The sequence below is a fragment of the Panthera uncia genome, chromosome C2 (genome assembly GCF_023721935.1).
Source record: "Panthera uncia isolate 11264 chromosome C2, Puncia_PCG_1.0, whole genome shotgun sequence".
Lineage (NCBI taxonomy): Eukaryota > Metazoa > Chordata > Mammalia > Carnivora > Felidae > Panthera > Panthera uncia.
This window is the reverse complement of record NC_064810.1, coordinates 60,722,150-60,747,053: the sequence shown is the minus strand read 5'-3', so window position 1 is coordinate 60,747,053 and position 24,904 is coordinate 60,722,150. Positions and strand designations below refer to the sequence as shown.

The 24,904-nt window shown below is 39.4% G+C and overlaps 1 protein-coding gene across 1 annotated transcript in view; it reads right to left on the bottom strand.

The window, feature by feature from the left end:
* Positions 1–17,821, bottom strand: part of GAP43 (growth associated protein 43) — a gene marked incomplete at its 5' end in the record, with an annotated part of 44,262 nt that extends 26,441 nt beyond the window's left edge. The window contains one exon of the mRNA XM_049628210.1: positions 17,191–17,821. Coding sequence (XP_049484167.1) covers positions 17,191–17,821 — 631 coding nt within the window. The remainder of the gene's footprint in view (positions 1–17,190) is intronic.
* Between the last annotated feature and the right edge of the window lie 7,083 nt (positions 17,822–24,904).

Here is a 24,904-nt window from a genome sequence, read left to right as displayed (position 1 = left end):
AGGTATTGTTCTGTAGCAAGATGGCCACCACCCACAATGAGTCATGGTATTGTGTGCAATGAAAGGAGAGTCCAGCTCTCAAACTGTCAAGGAAAAGGGGACAGTTTTCTTGGACTTTTAAAAATTAGCTGACAACCTCCTTACAATAAAAATCCGATTACTGTTTTTGGTTAATGAATTCAGGCATGATCCCAGAGCATACCTGACTGGGATGGCTGTAAGGAACACTAAATGGGTCCAGCCGGGAGGCTGCCTTGGGCTCAGAATCAGAGACTAAGTCTCTACACTGCAAAGACCAGGACACCATTGTTTCCTGCTGAACTTCCCATCTCTGCCCAGCAGAGGGCACCAGTGTAATTCCGTTCCCAGACTTGGAGCCTGGGTGGAATGCTAAGTCAGGAGTTCCTCTCCAGGAAGAAATGACTCCGGGCAAGTGACAGCAATGCTGTCAGTAGGGTGGGTACAACCTATTGTGACTGGGTCCTACTTTTAAGCTGTCCTGAATTAATTTTTATTTTTCAGTCCTTCTGAAATGATTAAACACTCAGACTAAATACTGTTCATTTAACCTGCTTTAAGGAATAAACTAAAATTATTACTAGTCTTTGAAGTGAATTAGTAAGTGTAGATTGTGCTTTGTGTAGATGCTCTTGTAGAGAAACATCAGGGTCATTCTTGGTGAAAAATAATAATAGTAAGACGGAACCTTCAACCACCCTCTATGCACCCTCCATTCATTTGCACTGTCAAGTCCTTTGAGCACTTTAAGGTTTTTTAATAAGCAGGTCCAGCATATCCACCTTCCCCACATGGACACAAACTACTAGGGACAATATCCTCACCAATACTCCATAGTGACGTTCATTTCTTTCCTTTGGACCCTACTCACCAATCTGACCTCTGAATTCCTTCTCTTCAATTACAGACTGCAGCTTGCAGGCAGACACATTGCTCTTTACTGATCCTTACCTTTTTTTTTCAATCAGACTGTAACTTTCTTTGACAGCAACTATTCCCTTTATACACTTATATCCCCCATTGTGCCTAGTGCAGTATGGAAATTATACATACTAAAAATAAAAATTAATTGAATGACAGGGAAATTCAATTGTTGGGACATCTGTGTTTATAGCCTCTATTATGATACTCATTGTGTGACCGTGGGCAGACCATGCAACCTGAATCCCTTAGCATGTTTCATCTTTCATTAAAACACACATCTACACAACCTCTCCTGAAGATTGTTTGAGTACAGTGGATCTTAATGTTTTTGTGTGATGGTCCCAGCTGAGTATCTGATGAAAGACAAGGACACAAGAATGTCATCCATATATACACTTAATATAACATGTTGCAAATGATTTCAGGGGATTAAAAGACCCTCATGAAGCCCACTCATTTGCCAGGTCTAGGCGATTTTTTAAGTTTCCTTTTAGGTCTAAGAATTATTATAAGACTGAAATCCAAGATGTCACAGTTTATACCTGGTATCTACCTAGAAAGAGTGTATTAGCGATTTCCCTTAAGGGACCCCAACAGTTTCTATTGAATCCCTAGATCACAGTTTCTAAGGGACCAATTACATAGAGCCTAAATTAATCCTAACATCACTACCTGTGGCCTTGGCTGACTTCCAGGCTCAATCATTACTGATAATGTAAGGACTCAGTAATCTTGCTGAGCTAAAAGGTAGACCAAATAGAATAGTCTCTGACTCCCAGAAGAGACTGCAAATCATTATGTGTCTCTCTTGCTGGCCATAAAACATGTCCTATTTGCCCATTAATTTCCTTTATAAAATCGGAAATGTAATGCCATGGGAAAAAAAAATTTTCCTGATAGCTTTAGCTGAAAGCAAACGATGGTGACTTTCCATTAGGTACTTACTATGTGTTCAATAAAATACCATAATAGGCACTTTACATGTGATCTATTTAATGTTAACAACCACAAAGTTCAGCAATGAGGGTATTATATTATTTTGGAGCTGACAAAACTGATACTGAGCTAGTGGCATAAAGCGAGTTAGAGACTGGGCCTTTCATTCAAGTCCAATTCTAACACCTGTGATTTTCCCTTGCACTGCCAAGTCTCTAAGGAAGAGAGTTGGCTAAATTCATGGCTGTTGCAATTGTCTGTCTACTGTTGCAGTATCTATGAAGCAGTACACTTTTTTGTAGTACTTTATACTCTGAGATAATTTATTTCGGGTTGCCAAAAAAAAAAAAAAGATTTTATTTTCTGGATGAAAGAATCTCTTCCACTATTTTACCTATGGACAGATGACAGACAATCCTTGCTTCTATTTGAAGATCTGCCCAGGGGATGTCCCTATGGGGAGAGGGGAGCATGAGAACGATTTATTTCAGATTATCAGAAGAGAGGGAAGGCAAAGCGATGTTCACTGAGGACTTACACTCTACCAGGTTCTTTAAATATGTTACATTACCAAATCCTCACAACAATGGTTTGAGGGTAGCATTATCTCCATCTTATGAATGAATAGACTGGGGGTTAAACAAATCATGAAAGCCACATTGTGAGAAACCTGGAAATGAACCCAGGACTCAATACTGTTTGCCTATGGGGCATTCTACATAAAAAAATTTTCAGAAATATGCCTTGGAAACCATAATGGGTCAGTATGAAAGTAGCCATCCATTTAAACTTGCAGAGTAATGAAGCTCTCAACTCCTCTTTCCTTCTGCTGCCTGGCAGCAAGCGGAGGCAGTGTTTCTTGGTGGCGGAGCCTGCACTGGCTGGGGACTGATTCTGCCGTAGAAGGGCTCTAACAATAGTGAGCCCAGGCTGGGTGGGGGCGGGTTCTCCTTGGGGAGCTGGCCCCATCTGCCACTTAGATCTGCTCAGAGACAGAAAATCCATTTGCTAAGAAGCTCTTTAGGCCTGTTATTTGTGACATCGGAATAGAGAGAGCTAGAGATGGAAGACACCTTCAAAACCATATCCTTTTATCAGAGAGGAAGGTAAATGTGGCCTGCCTATTCAGCAAACATGTTCCGTCCATTGCTACAGGACCCCCATCTCTTGTGCCTTAGCTCAGTGCCCTTCCTCTGCTCTTCTCTGCCCCTCAAGTCCTGCATCTACCATGCTTCAAACTTTCCTCTTTCTCTTTTCCACCTTCTCTTCTTCCTCTAGTTCCTTTCTTATTCTTTCTGGTCCCCTGATACTTCCATTTCTGGTCCTCATTGACTTTTCTTATTCTTTTCTCCTCTCCTATTTTCTAGCCTCTCCTATTCTTCCCTTCTGCCTCTTCTTTCTTCTTTGTTCCATGAAGGATCGTCACCCACACCTCATCTGGTTTTTCTGGGGCCCAAACTTCTTCTCATACTTGAATCAATTTCCCTTCTGAGCCAAACACCCTCATCCAGATGCAAACTGCTTGGGTGACTGGCTGATATTCAGAAATAGGTCATCAAAAGGAGGTTCCTGATTTATAAAGCCTAAACAAGTCGGCCTATAGGCAATACAACTGGACTCTTGCCTTAAAAATTCTTAACTTTTATTGTGGGTCTTCAAATTTGAAAACTGAAATAATTCTTTCTCTTTCGCAAGCTGTTTACAAAGAGAAATCTCTCCATAGGTGAAATTTGTCTTATTAGTTCATCAGTGATGTCCATCAAGGGCTATCTATGTGCCAGGCTCCATCCTGAGTACTGGGACTACAGTGTTGAAAAATGCCAAGTCCCTGCTTTCAAGGAATAGGAAGTCTAGAGAGAGTTAAATAACTCATTTTAGATAGATAAATACATCTTATTAGGCACTGAAAGTGATATGGAAAAAACAAATTGGGTAATGTGGTAGAATTGATGGGGCTGGCCAGGGTGGTGCTGCTCTGGTCAAATGGTCAGGGAAGTCTTCTCTGAGCAAGGGTTATCCAAATGGAGACTTAAGTGCTAAGAGACAGCTAGGGAAGATCAAAGGAGAAAGCAAGTGCAAAGTCCCTGACATAGGAACAAGAAGCGTGTCCTAGAGACATTAAAAATGTAGTGTGGCTAAAGAAGAGTGAAGAAGGGCAGAGTAGAAAAACATCAGATCAGTGAAATAAGCGGAAGTCAAATCATACGGGGCCTTGTAGGCCATGGTAATCCTTTAGATTTCATTCTAAAGGTACACACTGGAAGGCTTTCTATAGGGTATTTATATGGATAGGTATACATTTGTAGCTTTGTAAGAGTGGTTTTCAGAGTAATCTATTAGAAATTCTAAGAAGAAATCAAACCCTGAAACCCTAAACCTAAGATTATCATTCCATGATTGGATCTACTCCTTTTATCCAGGTGGGTTATTTCACATTGTGATTTTAATCATTCAGGTGACATTTAGGATGTTAATCTCTGGAGTAAAATAAGAACTGGCCTGGCTACCCATGGGTGTTTTCCATTTCAGGCATCCTTTTAGACAGAGGCACAAACAGTTATTATACACTAGGGCTGAGGAGTGGAAAAAAGAAGGGTGGCAGATTGTTTTAGAATTTTTGAGACAGACTTTGGCTTTCTAGAAATCTTTTTTTTGGTAGATATTTCAAAACTACATATATGGAGTTCCTTAAGTGGTTTCTCACCAGAGAGAATGTTTTGTTTATAAAATTATGTTATAAATTGAAGAACGAAAAAATATTACAGCATTGTTAGTCTGTCCCCTTAAATAAGATCCAGAAGTTATAGACGCAGTAATTTTACTTAGCCTTGGTTAGTAACCCTAGGTGAGTCACCTAACTTCCATTTGTGTAGAATTTGCAACGTGAGCAAATTCTTATAGAATTTGAACAATCTCAACAACTCCTATTTGAATGCAAACAATTAGAATTTGAGCAATTCCCATAATATATCTGGGAAGATCATATGTTGGTAAAATAAAGAATTCAGGCTACATATAGAGTGGATGCCTGAATGAAAAGAGGAGTTCTGATTAAAATCAACTGAGTTTGAATCATGCCAAAATTCAAAGACTTTTGAAATTGGCCCTAAGTTTAGACCAGTAATTTTCAGGTATTATTAGTTAGAATGTCAAAATTTTACCAAGATCCAGAAACCATTAGTGGAGGTAAAGGAGATTATGGAATAGTGGAGGACCCAGATCTTTGTGCCAGCCTGGCCCCGCAAAACAACCCAATTTTCAGAAACCATTTCTGAGGTGCTACTCCATGGAATTTCAGGGCTCCAAAGAACACAATTCAAAATTCACCGATTTAAGGTTTTAAAACAAGATTTTAGAAAATAAATTCTCCTTGGGTTTGTTATTTATAAAATAAGTTTTGAATGACTTCAACACTGTTTGGAATCAAAATAAAATAGGACATTGTTTAATGTACCCAACACCATGCTGAGAGGTTACTCAGACCAATTCTATCTGTGCCTAAACAATTGGACTATAATATGGGGGGTGGGAATGGGGAGAGTTATGTTGACCTTCTAAATAATACACATAATCTACTACTTAATCAATATGGCTCCAGTTATCCATACTTGTGAAGACCAGCTGCCATGAGTGAGATCAACAGTTTTGAACCTGACATTGACCATTTTGCTGGACATGTGTAGAAAGCCTATAAGAGAGAGATTTCTTCATGTATTTTTCAAACTTACACTTCAGAGCCCGGAGGTCTATTTAGAGGGGAAGGAAAGATGCAAAGTAAAAGGAGCCCTGGGTCTCTCCAGCCATCATTTCCCCCTGCCATTGTCAACTGGCTCAGCTCTGTGTGGGGGTTTCCTACAGATATATTTGAAACTCGTTTGAACAAATGATACCCTGGCTAAAAATTTTGAAAACATCTGTCTTCAATAATTACTCACTAATCTGATCCTACCTTCTATGACTTCACTGTTTCACAGAGCTTTGCCTAGAATTAAAAGCATCATGCTCACTAAAAAGGAAAGAGGCAACCCTTCCTCTCCATTAAGGGCTGGAAATGTCAGCAATGATCACAACTCAATCCAAACCCTGAATTCACCTCGGAAAAGATAAAAACTTCAATTCATTAAGAGGATGCAGCTCAGATCACACTTTTGAGGGCAATATATCTATCCTTTCAGTGACAACTATTTTTCTAGCTGTATAGCAGGTACAATTCTAAACTTTACCCTTTTCCTTAACCTTTGATAAATGTACAATGCATAACAGAAATTACTGCAAATGTTAAAACTAGTTCTCAAGGCATACATGTATGTGATATATATATATATGCATACCTATATATGTTTGTGAGTGTTATAAACAGATATTTATGTGCTTCTATACTGACACACTCTCTGGGAGCTGATAACTACTGTCCCAGTATTTTAGAGTCACCAAAAGTAAAGTTTATTACATTATTAGAATATATTGATTTGGGGTATGATAGAGCTGGCTCACATTGGCTACTTAAAGTAAGCTGTTAGCATCGCTGCCCATTTGTGTGTTCAATGACAACACATTGGTAGCCTGAAATCAGCTACAATCAGGGTATTTGTACCACAGAAATTGGCAAATACTACAAATCAAGGCTTTTTGAGTTTGGGTGTTTGTTTTTGTTTTGTTTTGTTTTGTTTTGGAGAGCCAGCTGACCAGCATATCACTGCAGATATCTGATAGAGCTGTGAATCCCGAATGATACATGTTTTGGGTTTGTTTTGTTTTGTTTGTTTGTTTTTTACACTGTTATATATATCCATGCACAATCATCAGGAAACTCAGATGGCAATGGCCAGACAGTGACTAAAATGCAGATAGGGAGAGAGTGGGAAGGAGAAAGATTATTCTTTAATACCTTAAAATATGATAAATGCTCATTCTAGCTCATATACCAAACAAATCCTATGATGGTGACTTCTGATGTGATAGACACACCCAGAGTTCCAGACTTTTGAACATGAAAACCGATTTCTTCATTTATTGTGAGGTACTCTTGCAAAAGCCTGCTTTATCAGGATGTTAGGGAAGTAGAGAGGCTTTCCCTTTAAAGAAGTTCAAAAGCAATGTGTAATCTGACAACTGCATGAACCTTGTATCCAGACGGCTCTCAGCGTAGCCCCCAAACAGTGTTACATCTTAAAGGTCTACCTTTCTGCTGGGGTGAAAAACATGCATAAATAGCAAACCAGAAAGTGACAAGATTTTGCTTCATTTTTACCCTCTGCTTTTCCTTTTTTAAAAACTGGTAAGAAAGAGGAAACTGACGTGTATTTTCTAACAGAAGCCAGGTTCTGTTCTCCACCTAGTATAGGTAAGCCCTCCATGTTCAAAGAGAAGGAAGGAGGGAAACAAACATCTTCCACTGCTGCTTTTCTTTCCAAAACAATCTAATTACACCAGTGGGAAAATACTGCAAACTCATGACTAAACTCTGGGCTTTCTCAGCCCTTTCGAATGGACTAGAGACAGTTTCATACAGTGGGGGCCTGCCTTCTTTTTATCAAATACATGACAGTTGCTTCAAGTTTGAGTTTATATGTGGGGAAAAAATCTATTCAGACTCCCACTCCAACATCCTTCATGGCCTATAGCCTGAATGGCTCACAAGCTATACATAATTATGTTTATAGCACCGTGGGGAAGGAAAAGAAGCAACAGGAGTGCGGAAGCCTGTCTTCTGGTCTCTGTCCCAACACTGTGGGTTTGGGAACATATTAACAATTCATCCTATCGTGGGGGCACAGCAGGTTCAGGAGACTCTTAACACCCTGTGAAAATTACTTAAACATGTCAGATGAAGAAAAGGAGCCAAAGAACCTGGCAGATCACTCGTTCTCCGGCTGTACCTGTCACACGCTGGCACAAGCCCCACACAGGTCACTCATGGGGCTGGAACGAAATTAATCACCTGCTTTCAGAAGGGAGCCGCTTTGGTTTCCTCTAGTTCTCAATATGCTTCTGAACACAATGCAAAATGCTCACTCTGGTCTCTGAACAGTTTGAAATCTAGCTACCTCAGGGATGACGTATGCCTCTGAGTAACAGCGAAATTTCCAGCAAGCTCTGTATTCAGCTTCCAAAATAGCAAGAAAGGTTGACAGCAGCACAGCTTTCTGTTTAAGCCAGTGTCTGCCTCCCCTTGTCACTTAGAATCTGCATAGAGGTTGGGATGTGTCATAACATGGGCACTGTTGAGCTATTTTAGAAACAGTGGTGATCCTGAGGTCCTCTGTCCAACACTTTTGTTCTAGGAAAGGGTAAACTTACTCCCAAAGAATGCAAGGAATTTGCCTGCCCAGAGTGTTAAGGTTAGAATCCAGTCTCTTAGGGCAGTTTAGGACTTTCTCTACTGTAATAACATTGTTCACTCATTCTTAGCTCATTCATCAAGTATTTACTGGCTGCCTTCTATTTCCCAATCATTGTTATAGGTGTCAGGGACTCGACAATAAACGGAACATACCATGGAGCTACCTTTCCCACTAAGGATTAATCTTCAATAGCTGCTGCTGAATTATGACTTGAATTAAGTTATTGTGATTTTTGTGTGAGTTTGAATGAAAGGTAGTTTCTCAAGTTGCTTTTTTTTTTTTTAAATAAAAAATACCCCCTTTTTAGTAGATACATGTTGTCCTTCAAGACTTAGCAGAGGTAACCTCTACATCAAGAAGTCTTCCCGGACTATTTCCTCCTATTTAGCTTATACAGAAGTTTAATTTTCACACACTATAAATTTCATCATAGATAGCCTTAGTCCTGACTCCTAGCTCTCCCCATCTCTCTGTACATTCCAATAACACAACTGGCAGAGAAAGGAGAGATGCTCTTTACACATATCTTCGGAAAGACAGTGTTCCCCCAGCCATCCATCCACCTCCTCCCCTCACCCCTGACTTCTTGACGGTCATAAGAGTGAAAACACATGTATGTAGTTTATTATTTTTCCAGATTTTCTCTGACAGCCTGAACTCACCGGCAGGCCTTCCCTACATGTCAGATCTGTGTGTGTGTGTGTGTGTGTGTGTATGTGTGTGTATGTGTGTGTGCATGAGTGTACACACATGTGCTAGTGCGTTGGCAGAAGAGTATGCTACAAGCATAGATACAATGCTTAAGCATATATAAGTTAAATCTTTCACCTTTTCATATCCCAAAGAGAATATTCTGGCAGGGCTATAAAAATGTTCATCCCCACTCTATCTGAGAAATGCACACATCCACCATGCACCAGCAAGAAGGGATCACTTTAGGTGAATGGTTTCTGGTTTCTATTACAAAATCCAAACTATTCTACTATGTAATACTGGAAAAATATATTAAAAAAAAAAAAAAGCTAGCCTCAGGACTTACTTGACTATATAGACACTTCCAGGAAAGAATACTATACATGACTTACAAGAAAAGGCACCTAGCCTTCCTACGGTATTTTTTCCCCTTGAAGATATTTAGGAATGGTAGTCTCTATTCCAAATAGAATAGTATGAGATGATCAAACTGGAATGTTTTACCTTCTACATTCCTATAATTTGTGATCTGAGGATTGAAAATATGTGTGAGAACTGCTAAGTAATCACAACTAAGTTGTGTGTCATCTAAACTGTTTTTTTCTTGGAATATATGATAGCCCAATTCTAACCACTTAGGCCTGTTAGCTAATTTCACTAATGGTGTAAGATCCAATTACTGTGATTGTAGAATACATAAAAGAATTGGAGGAAAGTTGTATTAGGCCCATCCATATAATTCTTATGTTTTAGTGACACTCTACAGACAAAATTTTTAAAATTATCAACCACAATTGCCTATCAGATACAACCATTGCTGTACACAGGAATCCAAGGCTTTACATACTCTTGAAGTGGTTTTAATTACTTTAATAAATAAGATGGGTATCAAAATAAATAATGAATTACGTCTAAGAAGACAGTGAAACTACTGACAATAAATTATGGCCACGATAGCTGTAGATTTTCATCTCAGAGACAGAGTCAGCAGGGGTATAAGCAAGAGTCTAACCATGTCAGAAAACATCATTGTCAACTCCTCATTTTCAATCTCAAGTATAAGGTGGGTTAGAAAATTTCACTGAGTTTGTTTTGCAGTCTCCTGGGCCTCCAGTATAACCATAAGCTTTCTTAGAGTTGACTCTTCCTGGATTCTTTGCACCTCTTTTTAGAGCTGTTTATTACTGTTCTGTCCCCTAAACCCACTTGGCTAATAGTTTAGAAAATAAGGCCCTGCAGGAAATCAAGCATGGTTGAATAAGAGGTCATGTGCCCACACTTCAAAGATTCCTCTTTAGTCAATCATTGCATACTTGCCTTTGGGAGCTAAGAGGCAGAGAAAACCTAGTTGAGCAACACTTACTTTGTGGGTGTTGGAACTAAGCCCAGCGGGTAGAAGGGCTGGCCTGGAATCACAGCAGGACCTGAACACAAACCCAGGTCCCTTGATTTTAGGGGGTGTTTAGTCTATTATGCTGAAAATACAGAGCGTTGGCACCAGATACTTCCTATAAGATATTAGATCTATTAAAAACATGGATTCTATTCATCAGCCTTATGAAAAAAATTTATGGGCAATTCTTTTAAATAAGCCCAGAAATAAATTATTAGCTTAGGGAGCCAAGCTTTATTGCTGTGAGATCAGTAACTGACTAAAGCTATTTAGAAGAAGGCAGAGATTCAAGTTTTCCTGACGATAGGTATTGATACGAGGTTCAGCACCTGATTCAGTCATTTTATTATGACGCAAAATTCACCCAGGACTAAGAGGGCTGGCAAAACTTATACATCCTTTCAAACCTCTCCCTCCTCTTTATGCATGTTGCAAAAACATCATCTTGGGGGATCTTTAAGGGCTCAGGTCCTGTAGCTTGAAGGAGCACCATTGGTTTCCTTCTTTCTTCCCTTTTATGTCTGGTTATAGAAAGCCTTCCTTTCTTTATTTAACGAAGCTATGATTGTGAGAAGGAAATAAGAGTAATGACCACTCAGTGCTTTCTAGTCCATTAGATTGAGTGCTCTGCTTTCTCTCCATGTTTAGCCAAATGGACTGACTGTGTAAGCCTTGGGGCTTTTAGTTCTGTCTCCTCCTCCTTTTAATCCTTCTGGGAATCTGTGTGCATGGGTATATGTGCAGACAAAAGAAAATATATTTGATGAATATACATTAGCATCTGAAAATATTCTGTATTTTAAGAAATACGGCTTCATTTTCAGCTCCAAATATAGTTTTATCACTTTAAAATTAGCAGAGTTACTTACATGCCTTTCTGATTATTAGCTTTGTTTATGAGGCAATAGTAGCTATTTAATATGAGCTAATAAAATAGGTCATAGAATACGTAAAAGCCTTCATAGTATGAGTTTCTTGACTCTAAAGCATCTCTTGTCTTTTGTCAGCTTACATTTTTTTTAAATGAAGAGAGAGTGATGGCTCTTCAATCTATTAATCTCCATTAAGTTCTTTATATTATTTTAATCATAAATAGAAAGGTATCAGGGTCCTTTAGAAATGTACTTGCCAAAAGGGAGGAAAAAGAGATAAATAAGAATTTTAAAAGATACTAATTTTGATAAGCCAAATTCAGAGTAGGGATCACCTGGAACACATGAAATCGCTTCTGTCTGATTGAGATCTGAAAATTTCACTTTCCAATGTTCAGCTCTCCCAGCATATGAAATGGAGTTAGTAGCACTTCTGTCAAGAATAGCCAATTTTGACTGATCTTTATAGCTCTCTTGGGCCTAATAAAACAGTACTTGAAGGATTTTCACACTAGGAACCCAAGATTCAGAACTAGTTTACTATTCCCAATAATTTGGGGGGTGATGGAGCTGTGAGGGAATTATGATCAGGTAGTATGGTTAATTATTGGTTACTCATCTGTAAAAGTAATCACTCATGATTCCTAGACAAGGGTCTTATAGGTCTAATTATACAAATGAGAAGGCGGCTCTTAGATATCCCTCTCATCTTCGTTTCTTTCAGAATAATACTTGCAGGAGTGTCAGGGTTCAACGCATGACCTCTGTAATCAGGCCATCAGGGCTCAGACCCTGGTTCAGCCACTTGCTGGCTGTTGACAACCATCAGGTGCTGCAATCTCTCTGAACTTCAGATTCCTCATCTGTAAAAGTACTTACACACAGAGTGTTTCTGATGGCTAAATGGGATAATCCACAGACAGCACTCAGCATATGGTCAGACACTTGATAAATCCTCATTAAGTGCTACCCATGACAAAAACTATGTATTTCAAATCTCAAAAAAAAAACTTAAAAACCAACTCTCCCAGACCCTCCTTTCAAAGATGAGCCAACTCAAGCCAGGCAAAAAGCAATGACTTGCCTAAAATCTAACAGCTGGTTAGTAGAAACATTGACATAGAACCCTGGTGTCCTTATCCCAGTCCAGCGTTCTTTCCTCCGCATTACCTTACTGGGCACACAGGATATAGGATGGCCCAGGAAAGCCCTGGTTGGGATTGCCCAACAATAATCAGAAAGTGGTTGCAACTGCTAAGCGGAAGAGAAAATGCGGGAACTGAGATACAACAGCACCTTGAAAGAGATGTAAAGAACTCCAGGGCTAAAACTAAGGTGAGGATTTAGAGTTCTATCAGTTTGACCCCTTGGTTTGTCACTGAATGTGTCTGTGGGCAGAATATGCATTTACTTTGCCTCTATTCTCAGAATGTAAAGGCAGAAAGGAAAATATTACTGAACGCCAGTGGATTGCTGTCAAGAAAAGCCAATAAAAATGATTACTCTAGCAGTATAAAAATGCTCCATAAAAACTTAATAATCAACAGTTTTTAAGCAGGATGCCACTGAGTATCTGACAGAGTGCCCACATTTTATAGACAACATTTATGGGCTTTCACAACCCAAATTTTCACTCTTTATGAGTTGTGTATAAATTTGGGACGTGGTTGAAACCACATCTCAAATCAGAACTGCTTATGAGTTGCCCTGCCAAGTAAGTGTAAATATCCTCTGGAAATCTCACATCTAACACAGAGCTTGGTGGACGAGGATCTGTCTTTTGGAGAGCTAAAAATATTATGGATGGTTACCCTGGGCCTTAGGAAAATTTTGTTTGGAGGAACATAAAGAATTGCCCCAAATCCAGAAACACAGGCTGGGTATTTCATTTTCTTACACTTAATTATGATTCCAGAAACTATAACTTTTGCATCCATTATTTTTGCTAACAGTTTGGCAACTGAGACACACATTACATAAAAACTTTTTTTTATCATGCTTCAAACTGCACGAAGCACTGTCTCATTCATATTTTGCTCCACAGTGCCTTGCCATACCTTTGGCATCCTCCATACCTCTTGCAGAATTTAATGGAGTCGATATTATTACTGTGATTGTTTTCAACACCATTCTCTGAATTTCATCCCACACCCACTACTGGATCAGGACTCTTTAAGATCAGTGGCCATATCTACTCGTCTTTGTGATCCTAATGCCACACACAGTAAAAAGTTGACATAAATGGAAGAAAAAAAAAAAAAAGAAAGAAGGAAGAAAAAGAAAGAGGGAGAGGGGGAAGGAGGAAGGAAGCAAAAAAGGGAAGAAAAAAGAGGTAGTTAATTTTTCTGTTCAGACAAATAAAACTCCTCTGTTTCCAAGATCATTATTGACGATCCCAGATAGAAAGAGGCAATGAAGTTATGAAAATAAAATGCAGCCAAGTTCAACCTAAAGAAAACCTAGGGTAACTCAGAGTTATACCTGTTAGTAGTATCAGTCAAGTACCCTGTGGCAACCACCTAGTCAAGCTCTCTGATTTCCAGCCACCTGGATGGGTTACTCTTGTAGTGTTGCATCACTGCATATGGCCACGTAGAAATTCTGGAGTCCCCTATTGGGGAAAGTCAATACGATATCATGGAGAAGAGACACAGCAAAATTCTTTCACTGAGAGCCCAATGAACACAGTGTGACATTGCTCAGCAGGAGACACCAAGAACATTATCATTAAAGGCAGCTTGAAAGTTCTCTCCTCATGGCTAAAGGGGAGCAGGGTCCTAGATATGCCTAAATACTCCTCCTATAAAAGAATCATCATCAGAAAAGCACTGAAGTCTCTTGGTCATAGGCATATCAAGAGATGGGCAGGGAGAGTGGCAAAGCAGAGACAGGGAGATATAGTTGGGTGATTTAAAAAAAAAAAAAAGGAAAGAAAAAAAAAACCTAACCAACTCCAAAGGTTAATGTAAAGAGCATCCACCTGTGATAGACCCATAAATAGTAAAAGAAGTGAAACAACATATTTATAATATACAAAGCATTTCCATTTGTATTAAAGCAGTGATGAGATTTAGTCCAAATTGTTTGACTCTCTTGCTGACAGAAATTATTGTCCTGAATTCTACTGAGTGACTTGTTCTGCCCCGAACCCCACTCCACCCTCTCTGCTTGTCTCTCTATACCCATCCAGACAACCGTGGAATCCTACAGCAACCCAGGGTAGCCATCTGTTTCCAGACAGTGGAACTCAATTGGAAATACTGTTATTTTAACCTGGATTAGAATGAAATCCAATGGGAGATAGAGGAAAACGTGGTACAGGGCTCCTGGGAATTGAGGCCTGCTATGCCGTGATAGATCTCCCTGTCACCTCTAGTTTCTGTGATTCTTGAGATTCACATATCTGGGTAATTTGTGCTTGTCACAAACAGCAGGCAAGGCTAATAGACACATCAGTTGGGATAGAAACTACAGGCAGCATTTCAGAATGTAACCAACATGACAATGCCTGCCCCAAACTCAGAAGCAGTGTAAAATAAAGTGTCCTTTGTGATTACTTTCAAGTACTTCATCCACAGTTTCAATTACCTTTCAATGTACATTTTAAACTCAGACTAATTGAGACATTTTTCAGTTGGAGTTTGTAAAATTGAGGTTTTTGTTTGCTTACAAAAACCCAACACATTTTTAATCAAATATAGTGAATAGAGTAAGCCAGGTTGCAGGAGGAATAAGAGTGAGTGAACAAATTATTATCTACAAATTAAATCTAGTCAATTTCATTCATTCATCCATCACTAGACATTTACTGAGCACGTACTAGATAAAATACTTTATTAATTCATTTGGAATCACCATAATGTGCAAAATAATGAAACCGAATTTCCTTAAAAATTTTAGACTTCTCATTGATTCAAGCAGTCCCTCTTTCTATTGATCCAAATCATGAGCACAAACCTAAAATCACATCACATCTTTGTTTATTCTCATAATGTTAGAAACTGCAACTTAAAAAATATGACTTTGGCAATGTCAAATATTTTGTTTTTAAAATCATGATTAATTTTTAAATTTACGAAAATAACATAATAGGTGGTGTGTCATACATAAAGTGATTTCCAGCCATCATATCTGAGACTATAACCTTAAACCTAAAGAAAAACAGTTAACTCTCTTAATTATAAGAAACAAACTGATGGTTATCATAGGGGAGGTGAGTGGGGGGATGGGTGTAATAGATGATAGGGATTAAGAAAATACCATAGTCCAGGTGGCTTATAAACAGCAGACATTTATTATTATCATGATGAGCACCAGGTGACGTATGGAATTGTTGAATCACTATATTGTACACCTGAAACTAATATAACACTATATGTTAACTGACTGCAATTACAATAAAAAACAAAACAAAACAAAACAAAACAACCAAAAAAGTAGTTAACGAGGTTTGTTCTGCTGAGTAAATTAAAATCAACACACCATTCTTCATCATGTGCCTTACCTTTTCTAGGGAAATATCCCCATCTTCTTAACCACAAGGTCTGACCCCTGGGGCAGGTATGTAGTTAGAATAAAGATTTAAAATGAGTCACTGGTAAAAAGAGTTGTGTGATCTGTCTGGGGCTAGGGAATGCTAATAACAATAATAATTAATATAGTCTGGCTTCTTACAGAATTTAGGGGTTAAGGTGAAAGAAGTTGACTTGAAAATATCTAAAATAAACATCTGCCATATTGTAGTATCTAATTTTGTATCTAAAATGAATATCAAGGCGAATGTCCAATGATTACTTTCTCAATATAATGGTCAGATGCCAAAATATTTCCCTCTTGGAGGAGGTCCTTTCTCAAGGGCACAATGTGGTTCGGTCCAAATGTGGGTCCTTGGACACATCATGGGTTAAGTTCACAAAGTTTGAAAGAAGTAAACCCAAACTTTTAAATTGGCACAGAAGCAACTTTATCTTTAAAATCTTTGAGGCTGAAAGGTATTCATGGGTCATATTAGGGTAGAGAAAAATCTTGGAGACTGTTGACCTCCTTCACCACTACAGATGGTTAGGGTGAGAGATGGGTCTAGTCTCCAGAGGTGAAGTTCTGTTAAATCGATCTTGCTCTGAGAATGCTCTACTCCAATTCTGCACAGGCTTTTTGGGCCATAATAGTGAAAACACTCCAGCTTTCAAGTAAGAGCTCCAAACCAAAGAGAATCCAGTTCCTTTTTATAATCATAGTCAATCCTCAATTATTTATGCATATGGTAGAAAGTCGCATCTTCAATAATAAAATGATAATTTATGTTTGACTTCACAGCCATGTTCTATATTTGGGGTTTTTCTTTTGTTTTTGGCAACGTCAACAGACTTATTTTCCTAATTAGTTTGACCCTGATTCAATGTTACAATTAACATTCTCTGAGCGTACACACACATACTCACACTACTCACCAATTGATGGTGGGGAGAATGCCCAGAAACATACTGTGGGATAGGCAAAGGTGGTCTGAGATTATGTTTTTGCTGCCAGCAATTCACAAACTAGATCATCTGGATCAATAGGGAGTTGGCTGTACTTATAACCAGGCACTTCCTAGAGCCAAATAATCACATTAGCTAATTCCCATCTATAAAATATATGTAGCCTCAGTAATTACTTATTAAACTAAGTGTATCCAGCACACAGAATCTTTTTTTTTTTAAACCAGGATTACCTAGTTTTACTATTTATGTCTATGCAGTTAACAAGATAATTGCCACATCTCGCTAGTACCAGCAGCTACACAGACCTGCCAGCGTTCTCTCGAAGGCTTGGAGATACTTGGGAATGTAAGTGGCCAGACTTAGCTCGTAGTCTTGCCACTTTGGGGAATTAAGCACAGCTTCCCTTCATTTCTTGAAAACCCTTCTAGACTTTTCCCCTCTCCCTCAACGACCCTGGTGGCCTGGCCTTTCCAGTAGGCCCCCTCTGGCCCACCCACCCGTGGCATGGGACCCTCGAGGTTGCTCACCTATCTTCTCCTCGGCTTGGCTGCTCTCCACAGCATCCGTTGGAGGCTGGGCTGTTGCCTTGGCAGCAGCATCCTCTGCAGCAGGGGTGGTGGCGGCAGCAGCAGCAGTGACAGCAGCAGGCACGTCGGCTTGTTTAGGCTCCTCCTTGGCTGGGGCGTCTTCGGCCTTGGAGGACGGCGAGTTGTCAGTGGAAGCTTTAGTGGCACTTTCTGTCTCAGCAGAGCCGGCCTTCTCCTCTGAGGGGACAGGAGCCTGGGGGGCTGCCTGCTCTGTGGCAGCATCAGGGGTGCCCTCCCCCTTCTTCTCCTCGGAAGGAGTTTCGCCTGCCTTGCCGGTTTCCTCAGGCTTGGGGCCAGAGGCAGGGGCCCCGTCAGTGGGAGTGGGACCTTCTCCCTCCTTCTTCTCCACACCGTCAGCAACAGGGGCTTCATCCTTCTCATTCCCTTCAGCCTCAGCAGCTTGGGCATCACCCTTCTTCTCTCCTTTGAGCTTTTTCCTTGTTATGTGTCCACGGAAGCTAGCCTGAATTTTGGTCGCGGCCTTATGAGCTTTATCTTCTGGTTTGATGCCATCTTGTTCGATCTTTTGGTCCTCATCATTTTTTTCAACCTTTGTGGAGGAAAGGGGGGTTTAAAAAAAAAACAAACAGAAGAGATGGAGTGATATTCTTTTCCTTCAAATCACAGCATTCAACAAATATTCATCAAATGATTTAGTTTCACTCAGGCTCCATAGTTGAAGTGAAGAGGTCAACAATACCCTGGAAATTCAAATCAAGTCTTTTTTCTCTCCATGATGGAGAATTAAGTAGAGAACACATTATCCGATGGGAAAACCAATGTCCTTTTGACCTTCCAGAATGACTGGCATTATTTTATATGTATTTCTTTCCCCAGATCAATGTCTCTTCATTACCAAACTTAAACCAGCCTTTTTAAAGATGTCCCTTGATAATTCAAATTACATTCATCCTAAGTTTTCATCAAACAGCTGTGAAAGATACTGGTTTTTCAGAGTTCCGGAAAGGGGACTCTGTGAAAAACGTGATGGCTTCAAAAAATATCATGGATGAGCACTGGGTGTTGTATGGAAACGAATTTGACAATAAATTTCATTATATATATCTATATATATCTATATACATATATAGATATATATAGATATATATATATACACACACACACACATATCATGGAAAAGTCTATTTGTTTCCCCAAGATTTGTTTCCCCAAGATTTCAAGTCTGGTCAGGAAACCAGTAGGACTGAGGCAAAGAGTATCAGGTTTAGACAACAAATCCATCAGAGTTTAGTGCAAAATGCAGATGAGTTTCAGGGCTTTGAGGGATTTGTTCGGAACGTGACAACTCAGAATGCTGGTCACAAAATGATGTCTACTTTGACCTGTATGTGGTCTAATATCAATAGTCAACACAGAGACCTTCAATATTTGAATACAGAAAATGGTTTTTTTTTTTTTTTTTTTAGTGAAAAACAAAAAAAGAATGGAAAACACTGTTTCCACTTTTGAAAGAGTAGCATATATTCACTAAATCACAATTTCTTATTCCCAAAGCAATTTAAAACTAAAATTAGTTTGATATTATCATTAATAGAGTCATCCTGGTACCGAAGGCAAGAGACTAGAACAGAAAAATTTTTTTTTACCATTTGGTTGTAACATTTATAGAATAAAATATGCTGCAAATAACTTTTCTTCCATAAGGAAATTAAATCATAAGATAGGCAAAAAAAGTATAGTCATGAAAAGAAATGTATAAGCAAGTACACAAAATTCTACATAGCTCCATTGCTTGCCAATGTGCCCTCATATGGTTAGATATAGTCTCCATTCATTCTTCCTTTAACTTTTGAACATTTAACTTTTGTTCACTTTTGTGAACACTGTTCTAGGCAATGGGGAAATACAACAGTGAACAATGCAGCCAATGTCCTTCTAAAGACTAACAATAGAAGAGTGCTTATCATATACTACATCCTGTGTTTGGCCCCAATCTTGACTTTGGCCTGATCTTGGCCTCTACTCCAGTTTAGGAGGTAAGCCACAGCAGACCAACACAGGAGTATATTTTCAATCTGTCATACCAGCTCTGTCCCAGTGACCCAGATCTTGCTAATCATAATGTAGGTCTATTTGACATTCTTTGGACAGGCATATGGGCCTGTTGCTATGTAGGTTCATCAACATGCTAGTGGATGGTAGTTTTGAAAATTAACTACATGTGAGAGTAAAAGCAGGGTTAACAATTTTCCATTAAAATTTTTAAGATAAGTTCTTCTTCCTCAGTTAACTGTGCATGTATCCACACAAAGAACAAAAGAGTGGATGAAAAGCACTTTGGAGAGCCCATTGGGCTCCCTCCCCCCAATGCCATGCTGCGACACTGTTCAGTTCTCTAAGGCAATACCACCTTCCCTCCATCCTGCTGCCCTTGATAACTCCTACTGGGATGCACACAGCACAATCTGGGGCACGGGAGCAGCTGTCCCCGCCAGGAACTCTCTGCTCAGAGATGGAAGCATAACCCTGTTAAATTAACAGTTGTGAATGGAGCACAGAGCCAAGATGTTGTTAATTTATTTTACTCTATCTTGAGTTTTCTGAATGAGGCACAGTCTTATATGATAGGACATCTGTACTTGGGCATTGATGCCAAGTGATCCTTTAATACAAATACTGCTTCTTGTGAAAGTAGACAAACCAATTATTTCAGAGTGGGCAGGTGTGCAGAAAAGACCCTCTGATGATTCAAAAAAGCTACAATTTTACAGCCTCCCTTTTCTCTTCAAGAACACAAAGCAAAGGGGATGAAACTTCTTTTAAAAATCTGGAAAACATAAAAAGAAGAAAGCTGAGACTGCATGCTATAAAGAAAGAAACTTTACATGGATAAATCAAGGCTCCTCTGTACTCTCCCCCCCCACCCCACCCATCTCTCTTTCTCTTTCTCCCCCTTTCTCTCTCTCTCTTCCAATTTTTCAGATTATCTGCCACTTTAGCTTTCCAAATGATCAGGACTTAAGTTTCTATACATAGCATCTATGTTACAATATCTATTTAGAGGGCTCAGACTGGGCTTGAGTGCCAAGATTGTGGGACCAGCCTCAACTGAACAATCCAAGAGTATAAGGCACACAAGAGAAGAAGGGGTACTAGGAAGGGAGAGAATCATGTAAGACCAAAGTTAGGGGAGAGAGATGAAGGCAATCTTGTAAGAGCTAGGCAAACAAATAGGCAGGTGTACCTAAAGAGATAATCAAAGTGTTCCATGGGCATGCAGCACATTCTGGAGAAACTGCTGGACCACTTAACATCATTAGAGATTTAGGGAAACTGGATTTTAGAGATTGGTTGAAAAAAGACCACTAATATATGTTTCAGATAGAGGGAAAGAGACAGATTGAGATGAAAGGAGAGGGGAATAAGGGAAGGGGAGGAAGGAAGGGAGGCAAGGGAAAAAAACGAGCCTAACATAAGGTCAGACTTAAATGACTGAATAGAAACATCCAAAGACAAAAATATTTTAAGTAAAAACTGGGTCTTATGCTAGACAGTGTTGGATTTTAAGTGTGCATATCCTTTTTTTTTTTTTTTTGTACCTTTAATTGATTCTATTAATATGGCTTAAACTACAGGTTATTTTCTGGTAAAATTCCTTTCACAGTACTAGAGGTAATTGGACTAGGAGTACATTTTGGTGAGAGAGAAAACAAGAAGAGGATGTTTCCCAAGACCGGCTACGGGGTAACCTAATGTGTCAAGCCACATAGACCTTTTTCTAATTGGAAATATAATAACTTACCCAAGACAAAGGCTATTTGAGCCCAGAGAGACCAGAGATCACTCAGTAAAAGCAGCACGGCTCCTTCAGTTTCTAAAAATGGCCCCGAGAAGTTAAGTGACTTGCCTAAATTTATAGAGTGATTAAGTCAGTGGCCCAGGTTATACTTGACTCAGGTCCTCTTTCCTCCCACCCAACCCCAAGTCCAATTTTATTGCATTAGTGACTTGCAATATCTTAGCCTTTCTTCTGGCAGATAATCCATTAAGCATCACGTCAACATTCTCATTCATTTATTCATTTAACAATACAGAGTGCCTATGCTAGGTACTACGGACACACTACTAAACAGATGGTACTGTATCTACCCACATAAGATTCTTTTTTTTTTTTTACACTTATTTATTTTTAAGAGAGAGAGAGAGAGAGCACAAGTGGGGTAGGGTCAGAGAGAGAAGGAGACACAGAATCTGAGGCAGGCTCCAGGCACCCTAAAAGTAAATCTATCTTGATGAGACTTATGAACTGACTCTTTAGCTATTAAATACCAAGATCCCCTTTTCCAGACCTTCTGCACCTGTAACACTACATAGATTGTTGGCCTAACTTCTTTACAAAATGGGTGTAAGATCGGCATCTACTGTGAATTCCTGAGAAATTAATGGTTGTTAAAGCACCATGAGGTTTTTTCTCTCCCAAAAGCATACTTACAAAAGAATTTTATGGGGGCACCTGGGTGGCTCAGTCGGTTAAGTGTTCAACCTTGGCTCAGGTCATGATCTCACGGTTTGTGAGTTCGAGCCCTGCATCGAGCCCTGCATCCAGCTCTGCATTGACAGCTCAGAGCCTGGAGCCTGCTTCGCATTCTGTGTCTCCCTCTCTCTTTGCCCCCTCCCTGCATGTGCTCTCTCTCAAAAATAAACATTAATTTTTTTTTTTTAATTAAAATTCTTAAAAAAAAAAAAAAAAAGATTTACTTTTGGGATACCTGGCTGGCTTAGTTGGAAGAGCATGTGACTCTTGATTTCAGAGTCTTGAGTTCAAGCCCCACATTGGGTGTGGAGATTACTTAAATTTTTTTTTTAATTAAAAAAAAAATACTTTTTCAGCTCAGTCCTATAACAAATAAGCTTTGGGCTGACCTCTGATGTTTTCTGAGATCATTTCAAAACTCTTTAATTTTTACATGGGATTGTTGCTATCTGTGAATTAATTGAGGAGGACATTCCAATGCAGTGCCTTACATGTAGGAAGAATCTCATTATAAGTTACAATCACTTTTTCAGGAATCTTCACTTATATAGCTTATTGTCTTTATTGACAAATTTGTTCGGGAGCTCTAAAGTCTTAAAGGAATCCAAAGTATGTGAAATCTTTACTTTTCAACCAATGCTAAAACCTTGGATGAATACTGGTCTGAAAAAGATGGATACCACTTTGCTAACTTGTTAGAAACTAGTCAAATTTCTAAATGGATTAGATGAAAGGGGAATAATTTTCAACAGTATTTAAAAATCACAAGTAAGAAAGCCAAATATAAGATGTAGCTATTTAATATCCAACATTGTTGCTCTGGTTAATATTTTCCTTTCCTTCTGGGGAAGGGGGAGTGTATAACTTAGGAGCCAGTCTAAGATGTCCAAACATTTGCATTAATTATGTTACAAAAAAACTTTAGGCAAAGCTCTATGAATGCCTGACTTCCAGAACTAAAATAACATCATCTGTTCAACTGGGACACCACAATTCATTCAATGTTTTCCAATTATCATAGGACTGCCTCAACCTTCCAAACACAAAAAACTTGGCCCTATATCTACTTCTGCCAGCCATAAATACTACTATTATAATATTTCAAATTTTCTCTTAAACAAGATTGAACTATAAATGCTTTTAAAAATTCATTGGTGTAACCAATTCTTCTAAGAACATCTTTAGTTAATCAAAATATTTTCTGATTAAGCAAAAGATATTTCTGAGAAGCAAAATTGAAGGACCAGAAATATCTTAAGCCACCCTTTCTTTCTCATACTAGTTTTCATGCCTATCAGGATCTTATGCAATCCATAAAGGAACCAAAATAAAGTAGTGATGATATATATAAAATTTGGCAGACATCTACCTATGGCTCACTCTAGTTTTATTAATAATTTATTGAGGTAAAATTCACATAGAAAATTTCACTCTATTTTTAAGCAGTTTATTTTAAATATATCGATAGCATATACTTTAGAAAAAATGTCCAAGCATTAAAGGATGTCATACTGAAGCTTCTGTATTTCTTTAAACCCAGTCAAAGATCAGAAATTCAGGGATGCCTGGGTGGCTCAGTCCGTTAAGTGTCTGACTTTGGCTCAGGTCATGATCTCGTGGTTCACGAGTTCGAGCCCGGCGTCGGGCTCTGTGCTGACAGCTCGGAGCCTGGAGCCTGCTTCCGATTCTGTGTCTCCCTCTCTCTCTGACCCTCCCCCCATTCATGCTCTGTCTCTATCTCAAAAATAAATAAACGTTAAAAAAAAAAAAAAAAAAAAAAGATCAGAAATTCAGTGAAATGCCCCTTATGGAGGAAAAAAAGGAGGATGCACCAACCTCCTCCAGTTCTGAAGATAAAATGTCTTCGGGTCTCTTTCTGGGCAGTTATAAGGAAGAAAGTGTCGTTTTTAAAAGATGAATGGCGTGCCTGGGTGGCTCAGTGCATCAAGCTTCTGCTTCTTGATCTTGGCTCCGGTCATGGTCTCCAGGTTCATGAGATTAAGCGCGGTATGGGGTTCAACATGTGGAGACTGCTTGGGACTCTTTCTGTCCCTCTCTCTTTGCCCCTCCCCTGATCTCTCTCTCTCTCTCTCCCTCAAAATAAATAAACAAATGCAAAAATTAATAAAGGAAGGGGCGCCTGGGTGGTTCAGTCGGTTAGGCATCGGACTTCGGCTCAGGTCATGATCTCACAGCTTGTCAGTTCGAGCCCTGGGTTGGGCTCTGTGCCCACAGCTCAGAGCCTAGAGCCTGCTTCTCATTCTGTGTCTCCCTTTCTCTCTGCCCCTCCCCCGCTTGTGCTCTGTCTCTCAAAAATGAATAAATGTAAAAAAATAATAATAATAAAGGATGAATTGACACAGCTATGCTACACACGGTTCCCTCAACACTCAATTTGGTTTGAAGATCTAACTAAGGATGTGGGTGGGGTGGAGCAAGATGGAGGTGAAAGCAGTGAAACTGTGCCTTTGCCAACAAGTGTCATCACATTTTAATTTCTTTTAACTTAAAAATTTTTATTTTTTTGAGAGAGAGAGCACATGCACGAACAGGGGAGGGGCAGAGAGAGGAAGAGAGAAAAAGCCTTGAACAGGCTCCACGCCCCGCATGGAGCCAGAGGCAGGGCTCAATCTCAGGACCCTGAGAGGATGACCGGAGCCGAAATCAAGAGTCGAATGATTAACTGACTGAACCACCCAGGTGCCCCTGACATCACACTTTTAAACTCTGATTTTCAGTCCAGTACAAAATCCTTTTTTAGTTCCTGGTCAGGTGGGAGCACAGCAAATATATAATGACCAAGAACATCTCCAGGGGAATGTGGAACATTGAGTGATTTTGCAAAGCCTGGAAGAGTGGTAGTGAGGCAACTCTCTTTCTCCCTTCAAGTAAACGATGCAGCATATTGCTGCAACTTCAGAGTTATACTAAACGAATAAGCGATGAATCATGGGAATCTACCCCCAGAACCAAGAGCACACGGTACACACTATACGATAGCCAACTTGACAATAAATTGTATTAAAAGAAGAAGAAGAAGAAGAAGAAGAAGAAGAAGAAGAAGAAGGAGGGAAGGGGGAAGGGGAAGAGGAAGGGGAAGGGGAAGGGGAAGGAGAAGGAGAAGGAGAAGGAGAAGGAGAAGGAGAAGGAGAAGGAGAA